Source organism: Mesoplodon mirus, assembly GCF_964341445.2.
Source record: "Mesoplodon mirus genome assembly, chromosome: 11".
Taxonomy (NCBI): domain Eukaryota; kingdom Metazoa; phylum Chordata; class Mammalia; order Artiodactyla; family Ziphiidae; genus Mesoplodon; species Mesoplodon mirus.
Window position 1 is genome coordinate 20,124,515 of NC_138987.1, and position 17,149 is coordinate 20,141,663.

The window sequence follows — 17,149 nt, forward strand, 5'->3', positions numbered from 1 at the left end:
ATACCACATTTGAAGAGGCCACAGATTATTACTGAGTGCTTACTACAGATAATAATATACTAAAGGAGTTAACATGTGCAAAATGTTTAGAACAGTGCCCGGTGTGTAGTAAGTCCTGTGTTAGCTGTATTTGCCATCTTCGTCATCATCGTCACTGTCATCATCACTGCTGCAACTATGAACACCTCTGCTGTGCCTCCTCCCAGTGTCTGGCCCAGATTACATGCTGTCTAAATAAGACCCATTAAATCTTTACAGTAACTCTCGGATGTCATTGTTACGATGCTCATTTTACTAATAACGTCATGAAGACTTAGAAACATCACTAGTGATAACTTCAACACTGAAAGTTTCCTCCTATTAAGAACTTAGTATTTAGATAAATGCAGTTTCAATAATTATCTGTAAATGTGAGCATCTATTTAATTTGAATTTATTAGTTTTTTTAAAAATGAACATGATCTATTATTGACATTCTGAAGTAATCTTGGGCTAGGAAGAGCTGAGTTCCCTAATAAGATTGCCTTGTGCCTAAATATGTAGAGGAGATATCAGCCACGATTCAGTGTCTCCCCCCACCCCCAATGGTTTACAAGGAGAAACGTGCTTCTTCGTTATGTACAGCTTAGAGCTATTGAAAATCACAAGGGAGGTGAGTGTGATCCTCTCCAACCTTTCCGCAGGCCCGGCAGTGATGTCGTCTCCAGGTCAGAGTGAATTCACTTGTGCAGATCATACACATCGTAGCTCTGGTATCAGGAATCCAGATGGGAGCCTTGGATCCAAGAGGACTAACTTCGTCTTTCTTTTCTGAGTCAGCCTGTGGAAGAATGACTTCTGATTATCTCTGTGCACACTGCCTGCTAGAGCATCAAGCCTTTTTATTTGGACTGGCAGCTCACAGTGCTGACGGCATCATTAGGGATGTGGATGAAATACGAGCTATTATCATACTTTTCACGTTATTAGGATATTAAGATTAGCTACATCCCACAATCCTCTGGTGCAAACTTAACTTTAAAAGATGCCTGTGGTAGTGCAATAACAGCCAATTAGCTTCTTCCTTAAACTATATTGTATTTTCTACAATGAGGTTTTAAAACTAGAAAAAATAGGGATGCACTATATGCTATCATAGACTTGTAGTTAGACATTAACAGAATGAATATTTAGCGCTGAAATTACGCACACACCTCCAATCCTTCTGTGAAACACATGTTGCTTTTCTAACCCCCTGGGAAAAGTTTCTTGAAGGTAAAAACGATTTGAAATGCACTGCAAAAACATAAGAAGGAAAAGACAATACCTCATCAAGACTCCTACTAGGACAGAATGTGGTTCTTTTCTTGGCGTACTCTTCTATTGACCTGGAAATCGCTTCTAGCCATTCATCCCTTTCTGGGGCAGAACTGTTGGGGGCAAAAGAGAGTTCTGTCAACCAGATGTCAGCTTTTATTCTTTGCCTTTTTCTTACGTCTTTTCCTTCTGCCATGGCAACAGATTCCACCACCCTCCAACAATGCTAGTCACAGGCAACAACTCTGAGGTTTACGTGCACAAATAATCAGAGCAGGCATTAGAGAACACACGGCATTTTAGCAAACACAATGCTTTTTTTCTTTCCAAAAATACCGCTTTCTACGGAATGGCTTTTGAAGTCTCCTAAATTTGGAGGTATTTTTGTTTGGCTTAAGGGCTATTCATGCAATTAATAATTATGATTATTTATATAACCAAGGAGTTTCCTGAGATATAGTCCTAGAATCTAAAAATATTCCAAGAAATCAAGTTTCAAATCCAAATTGACAGCATAGAATACTAAATATTTTTAGGTTACTAAATATTCTAGAAAGGGCACTGGAGTCAAGGAAACATATTTTTGGTGTCATAAATAGATGTTGAAGGAGTGGTTAATAAAGGAAATAGCCTTCAGTGGTTGTTAGGGTTCCTCTACCTATTTGGCCCATCACATTTTCTGTTCTTAACCCTCAGTTCATCAGGAGCTATGTGACTCGAATGTAGATGGAAATGGGCGAAATAGGGGGAAAGCCTGCTCAGAAAAACACATTCTTGTTCTCCGTTTTTGCAACCACACCTCCCTCTAAAAAAAATGCTATGGTAACTCAGAATCATCACTGGTATCGCCCATTTTGTTTTGCCTACTCAAGAGGGAGAGGCACATTTTAGGTACTGTGTGTGTATGTGTGTGTGTTTGTAGAGACAGAATTTAAATCTCTATCATGATAAAATCCATCATAATAATGGGAATGTGATTGTATAAGAAAATGTAAACTTTCCTTTTTTTAAGAGAAGCATACTAAAGTAGGTAGGAGTAAAATGACCTGATATTTGTAATTTGTTTGGAAGTACTTTAGAAAACAGGAAAATTTGTGGCAGAATCTTGGTAATTTTTGAGTCTGGGTGACTGAATATGCAGTTTCATTGTATTATTCACTCTAATTTTAAGTATATTTTAACTTTTAAATAATGACTCTAAAATGAAAAATTCCATCACAAAAAAATGATACAAATAGGCATATTTTGATGAATCCAGAGCAGGTCAAGGAGATAACTTTAAAAACCACTCACCTTCCCCACAATAATCATTCTCAGAAATGTATCTTCCTACTAAATGGCTTCAGTGCCTTTTAGAAAATGCACTCATATGGATGTTAAAAGGAAGATATCAAGTTTACAAATAAAATTTTAAAACTAGTATATTTCTCAAAGTTTCATTATATACCAAAACCAAAATAAAATAGAAACAGCCCCTCTCTCTCTAAACCAAACAAAACCTGCCTGCCTCAGTTACCTCTACTATGCTATCATCACTGCCCCAACTAGCTGCTGCTGATTTAACATTTACTACGTATCAGCCAACTATGCTGAATGCTTTCTTTGCAAATATCATCACTTCTCATCCTCAGAGGTACCCCATGGAAAATACATTGGATCTTACACCCCATTCCCCCAATCCCAACGTCACACACCATCACCATTTACAGAAAAGCAATGTGAGGATTTGAACTGTTAGATAATTTGCTTTAGATAACAGGCTCTGTACTAAATGGTGACTTGGTATCAGATCCAAGTGTGGCTAAGGATGGAACCCTTCACCACCATGTCACCTCTGGCCTCTGTTCCTGTTCTCTGAAGGACTACACTATGAGAACATAGGCTCAGGTTCCAAGTAAACATTCATAAAATATTACTGTCCCCCCTGCCCTCTCTCCCTCCCCAACTTTTCACTGGAAAAAGTAACAGAAAGTCGAGAGGCAGATGGCTAATTTGAGGATTGCCGTCTGATTTTTCTGGAGCCCTGGGAGCACGTGGAATGTGACTCGACTGTGCAAATCATGTCACATATGCTGTTCTTTCATTTAATCATTCCTGGCTCTCTCTTGTGTGGGATTCTGCCAAAACAATGTTTATCAGCTGATAACACATTTCTCATAGACCACACACATTTGCCTACAGCATCGAGTGGAGATGTTCTAGCTCTGCCTTTGTGACATGGCTAGTAGAAGAATCAGCATCTTCCTCACAGAAAAACACAGTTAAGCCAAGTATTCTTTTCTTTATGGAATGTGGACATTACCAGATAGCAAATTTGCATTAAACAAGCACCATTTCCCCAATGAATGGAAATAATTTCTAAGGGAAAAAACTCTCCAACAGAAAAGATTTCTGGTGTGTTAGACCTTGCCACACTATTTACTTCTTGTGTTAACTGTGGGATGCAACTCTAAGGTCCAAAGGCCACATCACTTAAGTTTATTTGAGTAACATTTACTGGGAGCCTTCTATGGGCCAGGTACTACGCCATGAACTGGGCACACAAAGTACACTTCACTTGCAAGGGCTGACATCTAACTGAGGTGAGACATAAAGTCAGGTAAAAATCACCATATGATATAATAAATGTTAAGATAGATAAGTAACATAGAAGTAGTTAATTACCTTATTTGGGTTGCAGGGAAGGCTTTGCAGAAGGGATGACTAAGGTGCGACTGGGACAACTACAGGTGTTTGACAGGGAACTCTGCGGTCTCCCTGTGCACCCTCAGCCAGTCTCCTAGCTTTGGTTATCGTCTCGAGGCTGATGACTCCTCAGGATATGCCTCTAGTCCAGTCTTCCTTCTGACATCCAGCTCCTGACATCAACTGCCTCCTTGATGACCCCATTTTGATGATTTATAGGCACCACACATTCAATATGCACATCTGAACCTAAATTCCTGATTTTTCTCCTAAAGCTGCACCTTTCCCAGTTTTCCTTATCACAGCAATCCAATACGCTATACAGGCTGGAGACTCACTCTTTCTGCCTCTCTCCGTCCCATTACTCGTCTCCTTCAGTTCCCCTCCCAAACCATCCTCCACAGAGCAACCAGATATCCTTTTTAAAAATGCCAATACGATCACATCATTCCCGTGTAGAAACCTTTCAGTGGTTTCCTGTGGCTCTTAGGCTAAAGACCAAAATCCACAAGACGGTTCTGCATAATCTTTCTCCCTGGCCCTCCAGGTTTATCTTGGGTCACTCTCCCTCTCATTCGCTATGTTCATGACACACTGGCCTTTTAGTTCTTTGAATACACCATGTCCCTTTCCACCTCAGGACCTTTGTATACACTGTTCCTAATGGCCAGAAGCCTCCTCCTTTTCTCTCTGCCTAGCTGTCCAACAGCTACTTATCCTTCTTAACAGACACAGGACTTTAGGGAAGCTATCCCTAACTGCCCTTTTTCCACCAAATCTAATTTAAGATCCCTTGTTTTACAGCCTCATAGCACCTGGTAGTTTCCCTGTATACTACTTAATCTCCCTGATAATTGACTGTGGTAATACTTGCTAAGTGTATGTCTTTCCTAATGGACTATAAGCTCAGGGAAGGAAAGGCCCTTTTCATTGTCCCCTGTATCCTGATGCCCAGCAAAATGCCTGGCCCAGGGGAGACGCTCCATATTACTTATTGAACAAAGGGATGAATTCTAGGTGGAGGTAGCCACCTGTGCAAGGCAGAAGGATGTGAAGTAGGCTGGCATGCATGGAGAATCATTAGCAGATCCATATGCTGATGGAACATGCCATGCTTTGGTGGGGTTGGTGACAAGGAGAGTGAATGGAGATCAGGCTGGTGAGGCAGACAGGAGCAAGATCACAAGAGGCCTCCTATCCCTTTTTTACCTGTTACACTGTACCTCAGTGTGGTTGGGGGAATTCAGAAGGAGAGCCTGGCATATGGGTGGCATTTAGTATGTGTTTGTTCCCTTTCTTGCATGCATGCCACCTTAACCCTCCTGTGGAAATTTACTTTTCTTTTATCAATAACTTTCCAGTTTTATCATTCTCCTGCATACCCCACATTCACTCCATCCTGATTGGCTCTACCTGATTGAACCATTTCTTACAACTATAGTCCAGACATCACCATCTACAACCTCCTACCTGGTCTTCCAACTTCTACTCTAGTCTCTGGCGGTCTACTTCTACAAGGCAGACAGTGTGCTCTTTTAAAAATAAAAATGAGGTCACACCAATTCTTAGCTTAAAACCTTTGGATGGTTTCCCATCACACTTAAAAATCCAATGATCTTGCTAAGGTCTAGGAGACCCATCTGAAAAAACACTCGACATCCAGATATTTACCTCATAGGCAACCAAAGAAAGAAAGATCAACCATCATTTCCTGAATTGTTTAATTTTTAATAAACAGAATTTTGTTTTTATAAAAGCCTATTTTAGTTAGAAAACTTAAGTGCAACTGAAAACTTAACTTCCCTATAGGCATGTCCTCTTTGGATCTTTTTTGTTTGTTTGTTTTGTGTTTTTTTGTCTGTTTTTAAAAGACTTTTTTTTGTTTTGTTTTGTTTTTTTACAACTTTATTGGAGTATAATTGCTTCACAATGGTGTGTTAGTTTCTGCTTTATAACAAAGTGAATCAGTTATACACTCTTTGGATCTTTGAAAATAACTTTCTTGATTTTAAGAACCAGGCTTAAGTATTTGCCAGGAGCCTGATGTACAGGGACTTGATGTTCTTTGCACTTTTGTTCAGACTCAAGAAAGAAAGAAAAAAAAGGGCATAGTTCCAGGTGATCAAGCATTTACCTTTTTTTTTGGCCGTATGGGATCCTCGTTCCATGACCAGGGATCAAACCCATGCCCCCTACAGTGGAAGTGCGGAGTCCTAACCACTGGGCTGCCAGGGAATTCCCCTACTTTCACTTTCTAAATACTGATCTGGAGGATGCTTCAGGTGCCCCCTGCCTTGACGGAACTCTGCTTGCTCTTGCTGGTAGCTGGGAAGCACTTGACAAACCCTGAATACAGGAATTTGTCTTCTCCTGTCATCCTGAGATTTGGTGTCAGGCAGCAGTGGCCATTCCATTTCAGAAGAGTGACACGACCCAGGGAGATGCTCTTGCGGTCTGATTTGGGAAGTCAGCACATTTGGTCTCAGTCCTTGACATCCACAGACATAGGCAATGTCAGAATGGTTAAAAGTGGGGCTTCCCTGGTGGCGCAGTGGTTGAGAGTCTGCCTGCCAATGCAGGGGACACGGGTTCGAGCCCTGGTCTGGGAGGATCCCACATGCCACGGAGCCTGCGCGTCTGGAGCCTGTGCTCCTCAGCGGGAGAGGCCGCGATAGTGAGAGGCCCGCGCACCGCGATGGAGAGTGGCCCCCGCTTGCCACAGCTAGAGAAAGCCCTCGCACAGAAACAAAGACCCAACACAGCAAAAATAAATCAATAAAGGATTTCATTAAAAAAAAAAAAAAAAAAGAATGGTTAAAAGCATGAATTTTAGTGTCAGATTCAAATTTCAGCGCCACTGCTCTGCTACTTAACAGCTGGTTGGCTTTTTTCACCATAAAATGGGTATAATAGTAGTAACTTACCTTAAAAGGTTATTGTGAAGATTTGATGAATTAATACACAGAAAGTGCTTAGGATAGTCCCTGGCACAAAGTAAGCGCTACATCAATGTTTGCTCTATTTTTATTAGGTCAAAGGTGAGATCTGAGAGCCGCCCAGACTTGTTATGCAGATTCAGCAATGGAGCAAGCTATGACTATTGGTGGCTCTCCCTTCACCAGTCAAATCCTGCCACACATGCACTTCTACCACTCAGCCAATATATGTGTGTATGAGTCACACAGCCCCAGGTTTCCTCAGTACTTGATTTACATTATGGTAATATATTTTGATTTACACATAAGTCACTGTAGGTTCTGATTTGAGGCAATGTGGTATGTCATAATAACAACAGATTTAAAAGCAGAAAGTTTCTACCTGTATCCTGACTTTGCCAGCTATGCATCCTTAAGAAAGCAACTCAATTTTTCTGTACCTTAGTCTTCCTCCTTTTTATGACACCTACCTCAGTAGATTTGTTATGACCTCTGAATGTTACACGGAAACTTCCTAGTAAACTATAAAGCACTAGATGTTTTTAAAAACATTATGTATCATTGTAAAATGACTTGAAATAACCACTTTTAAAAAATGATCAGCAGGGCTTCCCTGGTGGTGCAGTGGTTGAGAGTCCGCCTGCCGATGCAGGGGACATGGGTTCGTGTCCCGGTCCAGGAGGATCCCACATGCCGTGGAGCGGCTGGGCCCATGAGCCATGGCCGCTGAGCCTGCACATCCGGAGCCTGTGCTCCACAATGGGAGAGGCCACAATAGTGAGAGGCCCGCGTACCGCAAAAAAAAAAAAAAAAAAAAAAAGATCAGCAAAGCACTTTTTGGCATTATTATTCCATTCAGAGGAACATTAGTCTTTGTACCTCTAGCACACTACTGCATCAGCTCTTAGACATCCTACCTACATTGTAAGTCAAGAGTAAACTGCATGGTATTAGGAGAGAAAAGAAAGGGAAAAAAATAAGTTTACTAGTTAACCTAAGTGTGAAAAATGCTGGAGATGTTTGACTCTGCAATACTGACAAATGTTCACCCATACATTTTTTAAATTTACCTGGCTGAGAGTATGAAGGAACGTTCTACACTTTCAATCTTTAGTTCATTCTGATATGCCTCTTGGGTGGGTTTTCTGACCTGGAAGAAAACAAAATGATTGAGCAGACTCATCCAATTGAACACCTCACTGCTGAAGCATAGCTAAAATTGCCCAATGCCCCCACCGCTGACACCCACCGCCAGCCGTCATATCCAGCTTGATCTACCATCACTCTCCCTCATCTGCCCTGTGCTCCAGATAAATTTAAATACCCACATACAAGAAGGCCCAACTTCCCCACCTTCAGGCCTTTGCTCACACTATTCCCTGTACCTAGAATGCCTTTCCCTCCATCTCAGCATGGCCAAATGTGACCAATTCTGTAAGGCTCTTGGCTCTTCCTCCAAAAAGACTTCCTCAAGTCTCCCTCTTCCTAACTACCACCAATCCCTCTACCATGTCCCATCAAAAGCTGCACGTTCTTTATTTTCTGAGCTCCCACAAACTTTAACTGTGCCTTTATAGTGATATTTATTACTGTCTATTTTATAGGTATTGATATGCAGCGTATTAGCTTCCCAATTAGTTGCTAAACTCCTGGAGGGATTGGAGTAGAGGTGGAGACAAAAGGATCATGCTTCAATTCATCTTTATATTTTTCACTAAACCGATAACACATTTTGTTTATAGTAGTTCTCAGTATAGTAGTTCTCAATATCTTATGACCAAATTAATGTATGAGGGAACAAATAACTACAAAAATGAATAAATGAACAGTAACACATGGAGAGAGAAGAGATAGAGATATGAGAAGATGATTATCTTAGGGCTTTTTCTCTAAATACATTTGGGTAAAAAAATATCTTATGCAAAAAAAAAAAAAAAAAAAAAAGAAAAATCTTCTAACAGATGCACAGACCTTCATTCCAGCCAACGAGAGCATGTTGTTCAGTTTGTACATCCCGGACTGCACCGGTGTTGTATACAACAGAGCATCATTAAACTGAAAGTAGAAACATTTCATAGGACAAAGTAAAGCAACAAATTTCAGCTACAAAGATATTGGTAAGATACAGGAATAAAGGAACAATATTACCTCTTTGTTTAAAACTCTCTGAATAGAATACTTATATTCTGCTTATAAAACCAGAACCACCTAGAATGTTCTATTAGAATATTACTAGAAGGCAATTTCTAGAAAATGTGCTTTCTTTCCAAGTTCTGTAACAGATTTAACGTTTTCTGAATTCTAAATCCCACCTAAGGTATTATAATCTGCCAAAACAAACCACTGATTGAATCAATTTTTCCAAATCAGAGATGAAATAAACTAAATTCAAAAAGGAAGTGAATTTCTAGTTATGTATCATACAAGATTTTGTTTCCTATACTTGACATGCAAACAAGCAATCCAGCCAGTCAAAGATCCTACTAAAACTGCTGTCTGAATGTGCCAATCTTATCTGTCCTAAACAACCGTCTCCTTTCATTAAGCAATTATCCCTGGCTCAACAGAAACACACGTGGCCACTTACCAGAAAAAACATTCGGGGCTGCATGACTTTCCGAGATAGCTTCATCAGAATTCCTTCTTTGAGAAAAACCTGATTCATCCAAACAAACACCCATTTAGTACCCTCACAACACAACTACAATATACATATACATGTAATTTCCTTTTTGACCTTCTTTCCCCAGAATTATTTTGCATGGAGGCTTGGCAGACATAGTTTACTTGTTACTTTTTACAGCCATGGCTTCTTTTTAAACCCTGTAAGTCATTTAGGAATTGGATAAGCCAGCAGAGTTTCAAAACTCCAATACTGAGCCCAGGGGTACCATATGGTTTGAAATGTAATTGACTGAGTGTGTACTTGATCTTGAGGCATAGCCAACATCCTGACGATTGCACTTTGTAATTTTCCTGAATTCATTCCCTCAGTCACTTTTGTGCTCTGTGAAGAACATCAAAATACCAATTTTCTCCCTCCCCTCATAATCTTCTCTTACATTAAAGATTTTAATTGAAATTGTCTTTAAAGCTGTGTGAGGTCAGCTAGTATTACACAATAAAATGATCCTATTTGATCAGATACTCTGTGGGGTCCCTTGCCGTTCTCCTAATTGAATTGGACTTCTTGTCACAATGACTTAAATCATGAATGTTTTGAAAGGATAGAATGAACTTAGTTGATCCAGATTGGATCACTGAAGAGTAACAATAACAAATAACCTATTTTCATAACTCAAATGAAAATAGCTACAAACCGTGCCTAAATCCATTGTATTAAGTTTGCAAAAGGCAGTCTAAAACACTTACCCGTCCAGGCTGAACTATTTCATGGTGTCCATTTAAGCTGTACTGAATTTGCATAAGTTTCTGAAAGTTGTCCTACAGAAAGAGAATGCAGAGCATATGAAGGCACGGGCTCCCAGGTTCAACAGTACAGCAGCCGTTGAAATGAAGATACTTACTCCTTGCTTCATGGTGTCATTGGCATGGTTGGCTACCTCTATAACAACGGCAAGGGCATCTAAAATATGTAGGAACAGAAGGGGCATTCGATCACTATCATTACCAATGAATTGCAACACTGAGCAACTCCAGACAACAAGACGGCTAGTTCACAGCCACGGACCACTGCAGGAGATCAGTTAACTGTGAGCGGCCAGAAATATAGGCGATGCGGTTCGATGAGAGCAAAACCAAGGAAAAACAGTACTTATGAAACAATGAGCCGAAGAAAGACTCTAAAGATACATTACAGACCATGTGTATCAATAGTATGAACGTCAGGGTTGTTTTGTGCTGAGAGTTGATTATTCTGTTGAAGTTTACAAGGATGGATAGGATTTTACCTGGAAGCTGAGGACCATTCCAGGATAAACTGTCTTGGGAGAGAAGGATCCTGGGATAGGAAACCAGAATTATGAGGACTAGCTATTTAAGAGGGTCAGGGCTTAGCTGCCTTCTCTTAGTCTGATCCCAAGAGGGAAGAAATGCCACATGGAAGCATACTAGACCTTAGGAAATTACACACATTATTTTGTGAGTTGGGTTATTTAGCTTCACCTGTGTTTTATTCTTTTTATTAACCTATTGCCTTTTTTAAATGTTTTTGAATGCTTCAGTCTTGTCATCTTCATAACTAGATATAAAGGAAAAAGTCTGTACTTTGTCTCCTTTTGGGCTACAGTTGTTCTCAATTCAAGACAATAGTGTTCCCCTAGGGACACTTGGACATGTATAAGATAATTTTCGGTTGTCACAATGACTGGGAAGGTCCATTGGCCTTTAATGGGTAGGAGCCAGGGATGTTAAACATCCTGCAATGCTAATTAGAAATCCACACAAAGACGGTTATCTGGTATGACAGAAGCCCTACCATTGAGAAAAACTGGTAAGAGTGTTAAAGGAGGAAGCATGCCCTTCTGAGGCTGGTGTGGCAATGACAGTAATCGTCACTAAAAGGACTATTAAAAAAAAAATCAATTTCCAGAAAGGGTTTGAGGTGTTTTGGTCCAGCTACTATACCTACCAAGGGATACTCTTTCTGGTACCAACCCTGGAGGTTTCTATAGTCTTTAAATGTATTATTATCACCATTATTAAAGGAAAGCTGTATTTCCTTATAGAGACTCAAACCACGTATCAGAATTTACTGCATCTGGCACTCATCATGGCAGATATTCAAGAGGTGACCTTGGACACATTCCCTGCTTTCTGGCCTGCTTGAAATTCCAGCAGACAGGGATAAAAGCTTTAAAATTTAATGAATGGATGAAGTAAAAAAGCTGCTGCTATTTGGTCACCTGGCCTCCAAGCTCTGACCTCTCCCATCCATTCTGCAATTCTACTTTCCTCATATCATCCCTTTAAGAGGCCCTGGTGACTCTGTTCCTTTAACTCTTCTGCTTATCTTCCCAAGGTATATTAGTCTCATTTTCCCTCACCCTTGGGCAATCTCATCACTTTACTGCATTGCCTCTGGCCATACAGTGCACATCACTGTTCACTGCTTATCCTAAGCCAGGTCTTCGCTGAAGTGTGTAATTTCCTTTAAACAAGCTCCTTAATTTCTGGCCCTGTATTTGTTTTACCTGCAAAATGGAGCTAATAACTCCCTTTCCTTGAAGGCAGAAGCCCTGGGACAGATGTTTTCTTGAGGCCCGATCTGCTAAAATCTGTCTAAACTATTTATCTTCATGAGACAGACTCTGACCTGGAATGCCCCCTCGTCCTCTCGTCCACCACCTCTCATCAACTCCTCTCTGGTTCTACTTCCCTCTAAGCAGAGCTCTGCCTCTTCCATCCTCACACTTTCCTCCATCTTCCAAATGATTCTATACTGCTGAGTGCATCCTTACTTTAAAGCTATCTGCTTTGTTCTCTATCTGACGGGTATCATAGACTCTTCTCTTTCTTTTTTTAATATTTCTTTATTTATTTCATTATGCCGGGTCTTAGTTGCGGCACGTGGGCTCCCTAGTTGCAGCATGAGAACTCTTAGCGGCAGCATGCATGCGGGATGCAGCTCCCCAGCCAGGGATCGAACCCAGGCCCCCTGCATTGGGAGCGCGAGTCAGAACCACTGCACCACCAAGGAAGTCCCTATCACAGACTTTCTTCTTCAACTAAATTACGTTTACCAGAGATAAGAAGCATGTCATGTCCCCCACTCCGAACTTTTCCTTTAAAAAAGCACCTTTAAAAGCATAACACTTGGGGCTTCCCTGGTGGCGCGGTGGTTCAGAGTCCGCCTGCCGATGCAGGGGACGTCGGTTCGTGCCCCGGTCCGAGAGGGTCCCGCATGCCGCAGAGCGGCTGGGCCCGTGAGCCATGGCCGCTGAGCCTGCGCGTCCGGAGCCTGTGCTCCGCAACAGGAGAGGCCCGCGTACGGCAAAAAAAAAAAAAAAAAAAAAAAAGGCATAACACTTGCGAATAAAAGATGTTACAGAAGAAGTAAAATGATTAATAGAATGAATAAGAATCTCTACAAAAATGGGTTAAAAACCTTTCAGCTTTGTAATCTGATCATGTAAAGGATGCACAAGAATGTGATCAAAATTCATAAAATGAATGGCGTGGAGATGGATTTGTCTAATGTGTTTCTGTAGATTAGAACCAGGGCTATACCTATGACATTTAAAAGAGGTAGTTTGGGAATAAATAGAAAGAAACACTACTCTCCTAAACAGAACTAAATCTTCATGTGTGTGTGTGTGTGTGTGAGAGAGAGAGAGAGAGAGAAAGACAGCAGACATACATGCACACACACACAGACACAGACACACACAGTGGATTATCCCATGAATATCAACGAGTCCCTTGTGTTGTAATGGACTATTTTCCTTAAGTACTACTGGGGTGAGGGAGTGGAAGGATGGTAAGGCTAATGCCCAGCATTAAACAGCCCCAGAATAATAGACTATTTTAGACCTTATCTCTAATTTGTGTAGTTTGGTCACTTCATGGACTCATGATTTTAAAGCTTGAAAGGACCTTGCAGATCAACTGGTTCAATCTCTGTTTTTGAAAGCAGTGGACATCTAGAGAAGGTGAATGCACCCCGGCACAGAGAGACTGAGCCCAGGAGGACGAAGCTCCCTGACAACAGACTATGCTGGGACCACTCTCTCAGGAGGCTGGCTCCAATGGCTGCCTGACCATGGGCATCTTTTGCCCCTATAATTTCACTTGCATCCAGCACCACTTTATCTAGTTCTATTTTAATCTGCCTAAAACAGAGTTTTAAAAGGCTTCTTATGAATAAAACACAGTTTTGTATATGGGTTTTGTTACGTTTTTACTTTCCAGGTTCAAATGAACATAATATGAAAACTTCTATAACACATGAGACCACAAAAATTGTTTACCTTGAGTGTCTCTGTAATCTCCAGCGTCTTCTAAGAGATTTTTTAAATAGTCTAGAAAAGGAAAAAAAGTTATGGTATTTAGTACAATAAAGCACTAAGGAAAAAACATTTGTCTTTCTTATTCAATACTCTAGTCAGCCTTATTGGTTAATATACATATTCACTCTGTTTGTGCTACCTTTCTAAAAATGAAAGAATAAAGCCCTGGGGTCAATTTGAAATCAGGACACAAAATCAGAGCTAGAAAGAGCCTGAGAGTTTGCACTAGTGATTTTAGAGATGAGGAATCAGGCTACCGAGGACACGGTCTCACTCAAGTAATACAACCTCTTTGTGGCAGAGCCAGGACCAGAACCCGAACCCAGGTCTCCTGATGCCCAGTTCAGCTCTTTAACTCCAACATGCACAAAGTACCTTAATCTCAAGATCAGATGCATGTTTAGTACCAAATTTCAAGCATTAATAGATTGAATGTCTAAGGAACTCTGAGATCTGGCAATCTTAAGAGTCTAACAATGCCCAGAACACCAGAAAAATGCAATACATATATCTAGACCAGTGGTACTCAAATGGGGGCAGGTTTGCCTCCCAGGAGAAATTTAGAAATGTCTGAAGACATTTCTGATTATCACAACTGGGGGAAAGGGGATGCCACTGGCATCTAGTGGTTAGAGGCCAGAGATGCTGCTAAACATCCTACAAATGCACAGGACAGCCCTACAACAAAGAATTATCTGCGCCAAAATGTCAATAGGGCTGCAGTTGAGAAACCCTGGTCTAGATGAAGATGGTCTGGGGGGCTTCCCTGGTGGCACAGTGGTTGAGAGTCCACCTGCCGATGCAGGAGACACGGGTTCGTGCCCCAGTCTGGGAAGATCCCACATGCCGCAGAGTGGCTGGGCCCGGGAGCCATGGCCGCTGAGCCTGTGCGTCTGGAGCCTGTGCTCCGCAATAGGAGAGGCCACAACAGTGAGAGGCCCGCATAACGCAAAAAAAAAAAAAAAAAAAAAAAAAGATGGTCTGTAAACGAGCAACATGGTATATAGTGGTTCTAGTAATACGAAAAAACATTTAAGGCAATAGGTTATATTTCATAAATCCTGTAACCAAGGAATGTTACAGGATTTCAAGGTAATACTTCCTTCTCTGTTGAGAAATGTTGGATGACTTCCCATTAACTCTCAGATTAAAACAAATTCTATTTCCTGGAATTTCAAGTCCCCGCTACATGGCTCCTGTTGACTTTTCTGCTTTTCTCTCTTGCTACTGCCTTACACAGGCCCTTTGTTCTTAAGTCTGATTCTGCACAATTTCTTAAACACCTCCCATGTGTTCCCTGGCTCCATACTTTTTGTCTTTAATGTTCCCTTCTTCTGAATCCTTTCTCTGTCTCTGCGTATAAAAATTCTACTCATAATTCTTCAAGGCTCATCTCAAATTCCTCCTCTCTTACCAAACTTTCCATTTGAAAGAAATATTCCTTCCCTTTGAATAACACATTACACAGCAGTTACTGTATGCCTTCTATCATTTTCTTTTTCATTAGACTCAAGGCTCCTGTGGGCAGGGCCAGCCTACATCTGATTCATCTTTCTATCTCTCATAGCACCTAGCCAGAGACTTTGCATGCAAGGGACAAGAAATGCTTAATGAATTTAAAAAAAATGATTTTTTTTTAGACAGGATTGTGTCTTATTTTAGGTAAAAGGCAATAAAGGCTGAAACCAATCCTAATGCCCGTGGGAGTTGGGAAATGGAAAGAGGAAAGGCATATTAAAAGACTGAATGCATTTTTATCGGATCCAATCTCCATTTAGCAATATTATGGAACAGATATAATTTCATCTCATGGATTTATTAAGTCACGCTCAAAGGCACAAAGGGGAACTTGGACGTTAGTGCCAGATTTTCAAACTTAATAGACGACTAACATACACACCCAACTGCTGAAACTATACATCTTTGACACAGTGATCCAAGAACCTGTGTGAGTCTAGACATGCACATTATAAATATCCAGCCCTGGCAACAAGCCACAGCGAGATATCGTGTATGACGACATTAAGCTTCTGTGCCCAGGCATAGGTTCTACCTTGCCAGAGACCATCACAAGCAATTTAGATCTGAAAGTAATCTGAACATAAAAGTTGGAGAGCAATTCTTCCAACCAAATAAATAAGAAACCCACAAAAATTAACAAAATACATTGATTATACACTATACTTGGCCTCATCTGGAGATGAAAAATGAACTTAATCTCACTCTGACCCTACTCAGAATGCATTCCATATATAAGCCATGTTTAGTGAATCCAAATATTTAACTTTTCCATGAGAGCGACAGGGTTAGCAAGAAAAACTTACTCTTCTTGGGCTACTTCATTAATCAAAAGGGATGTTCCTTAAAGCCACAGGTAGCTGAAGAGTGTGGAAATGAAAGCAGATTTACCTAAGTATCAGATTCATAGCAAGTTCCCAGTTTGTCTTCAATTCTTCTTCTTTAATACAGAAGCATATCCATGCAAGCTGAGACATTTCTCTAAACCAAAAGAGGTCACTGGAAGATGTCCATATTAGGAAATCCTGACCTCAGAATCACTGTGCTGAGCCCAATAAGCTTCTGAGTTGCATTTTCTTTCCTTGTACTCAAGCTCAGCTGCTGCTCGCCAACCTAAACTTTTAGGAACAAAGTGGAAATACACAAACTGGCTGGGCAGAAAACCCAGGATAAAAATGTTGCAAAATCATGTTATTAATCAAGGAGAAAATGGGGTTAAGGTTTACTTTCCTTGCCAATTAAAAAAAAAAATCTTAAAACTCAACTTGCAAAATTCACCTTTCCAAAACTGAATTTTAGAAATTCCACTTTCTCATGTATTCATCCATATTTTCAGGGCATCTCACTGCAGTACATACTCCTTTTGAGAACTTTTACCTTTTCTAGGAAGACAAGACCATGATCCCCTCAGTTAAGAATCACTAGTGCCTTAACTACAGAATGAGAAGAACGAGACTGATCACCCTCTGAGTCAGATGGAAGGAGCAATGAAATCAGCAGCTGCCCCAGTGACTGTCATAACCCAGGTGAAACGCAGGAAGGCAAACCAGACAGACACTCCTGCATTGGCCATTTGGAATTGTTTACTACAGATCATTTAGGTCCTAGCATCCTGCTGGAGCTTCCTTAAAAAAATCGAGGAGAGCGGAGGAGTCATCTCAACTCGCCATGTCGGACTTGTAGTATTCTGACTTTCCTGTTTCCACCAAACCAAACAAGGATGTTTCAAAACTTCAGTAATAAAAA

At 40.8% G+C, this 17,149-nt stretch overlaps 1 protein-coding gene across 4 annotated transcripts in view; it reads right to left on the reverse strand.

Moving 5' to 3' along the window:
- Positions 1-17,149, reverse strand: part of FGD6 (FYVE, RhoGEF and PH domain containing 6) — a 109,691-nt gene that overhangs the window by 12,652 nt on the left and 79,890 nt on the right. For all 4 annotated transcript variants that reach the window (XM_082635871.1, XM_082635873.1, XM_082635872.1 and 1 more), the window contains 8 exons: positions 13,847-13,897; positions 10,445-10,503; positions 10,290-10,361; positions 9,505-9,573; positions 8,889-8,972; positions 7,988-8,067; positions 1,307-1,409; positions 674-820 (listed from right to left, as the gene is read on the reverse strand). In XM_082635871.1, the coding sequence (XP_082491997.1) occupies positions 674-820; positions 1,307-1,409; positions 7,988-8,067; positions 8,889-8,972; positions 9,505-9,573; positions 10,290-10,361; positions 10,445-10,503; positions 13,847-13,897 (665 nt within the window). The remainder of the gene's footprint in view (positions 1-673; positions 821-1,306; positions 1,410-7,987; positions 8,068-8,888; positions 8,973-9,504; positions 9,574-10,289; positions 10,362-10,444; positions 10,504-13,846; positions 13,898-17,149) is intronic.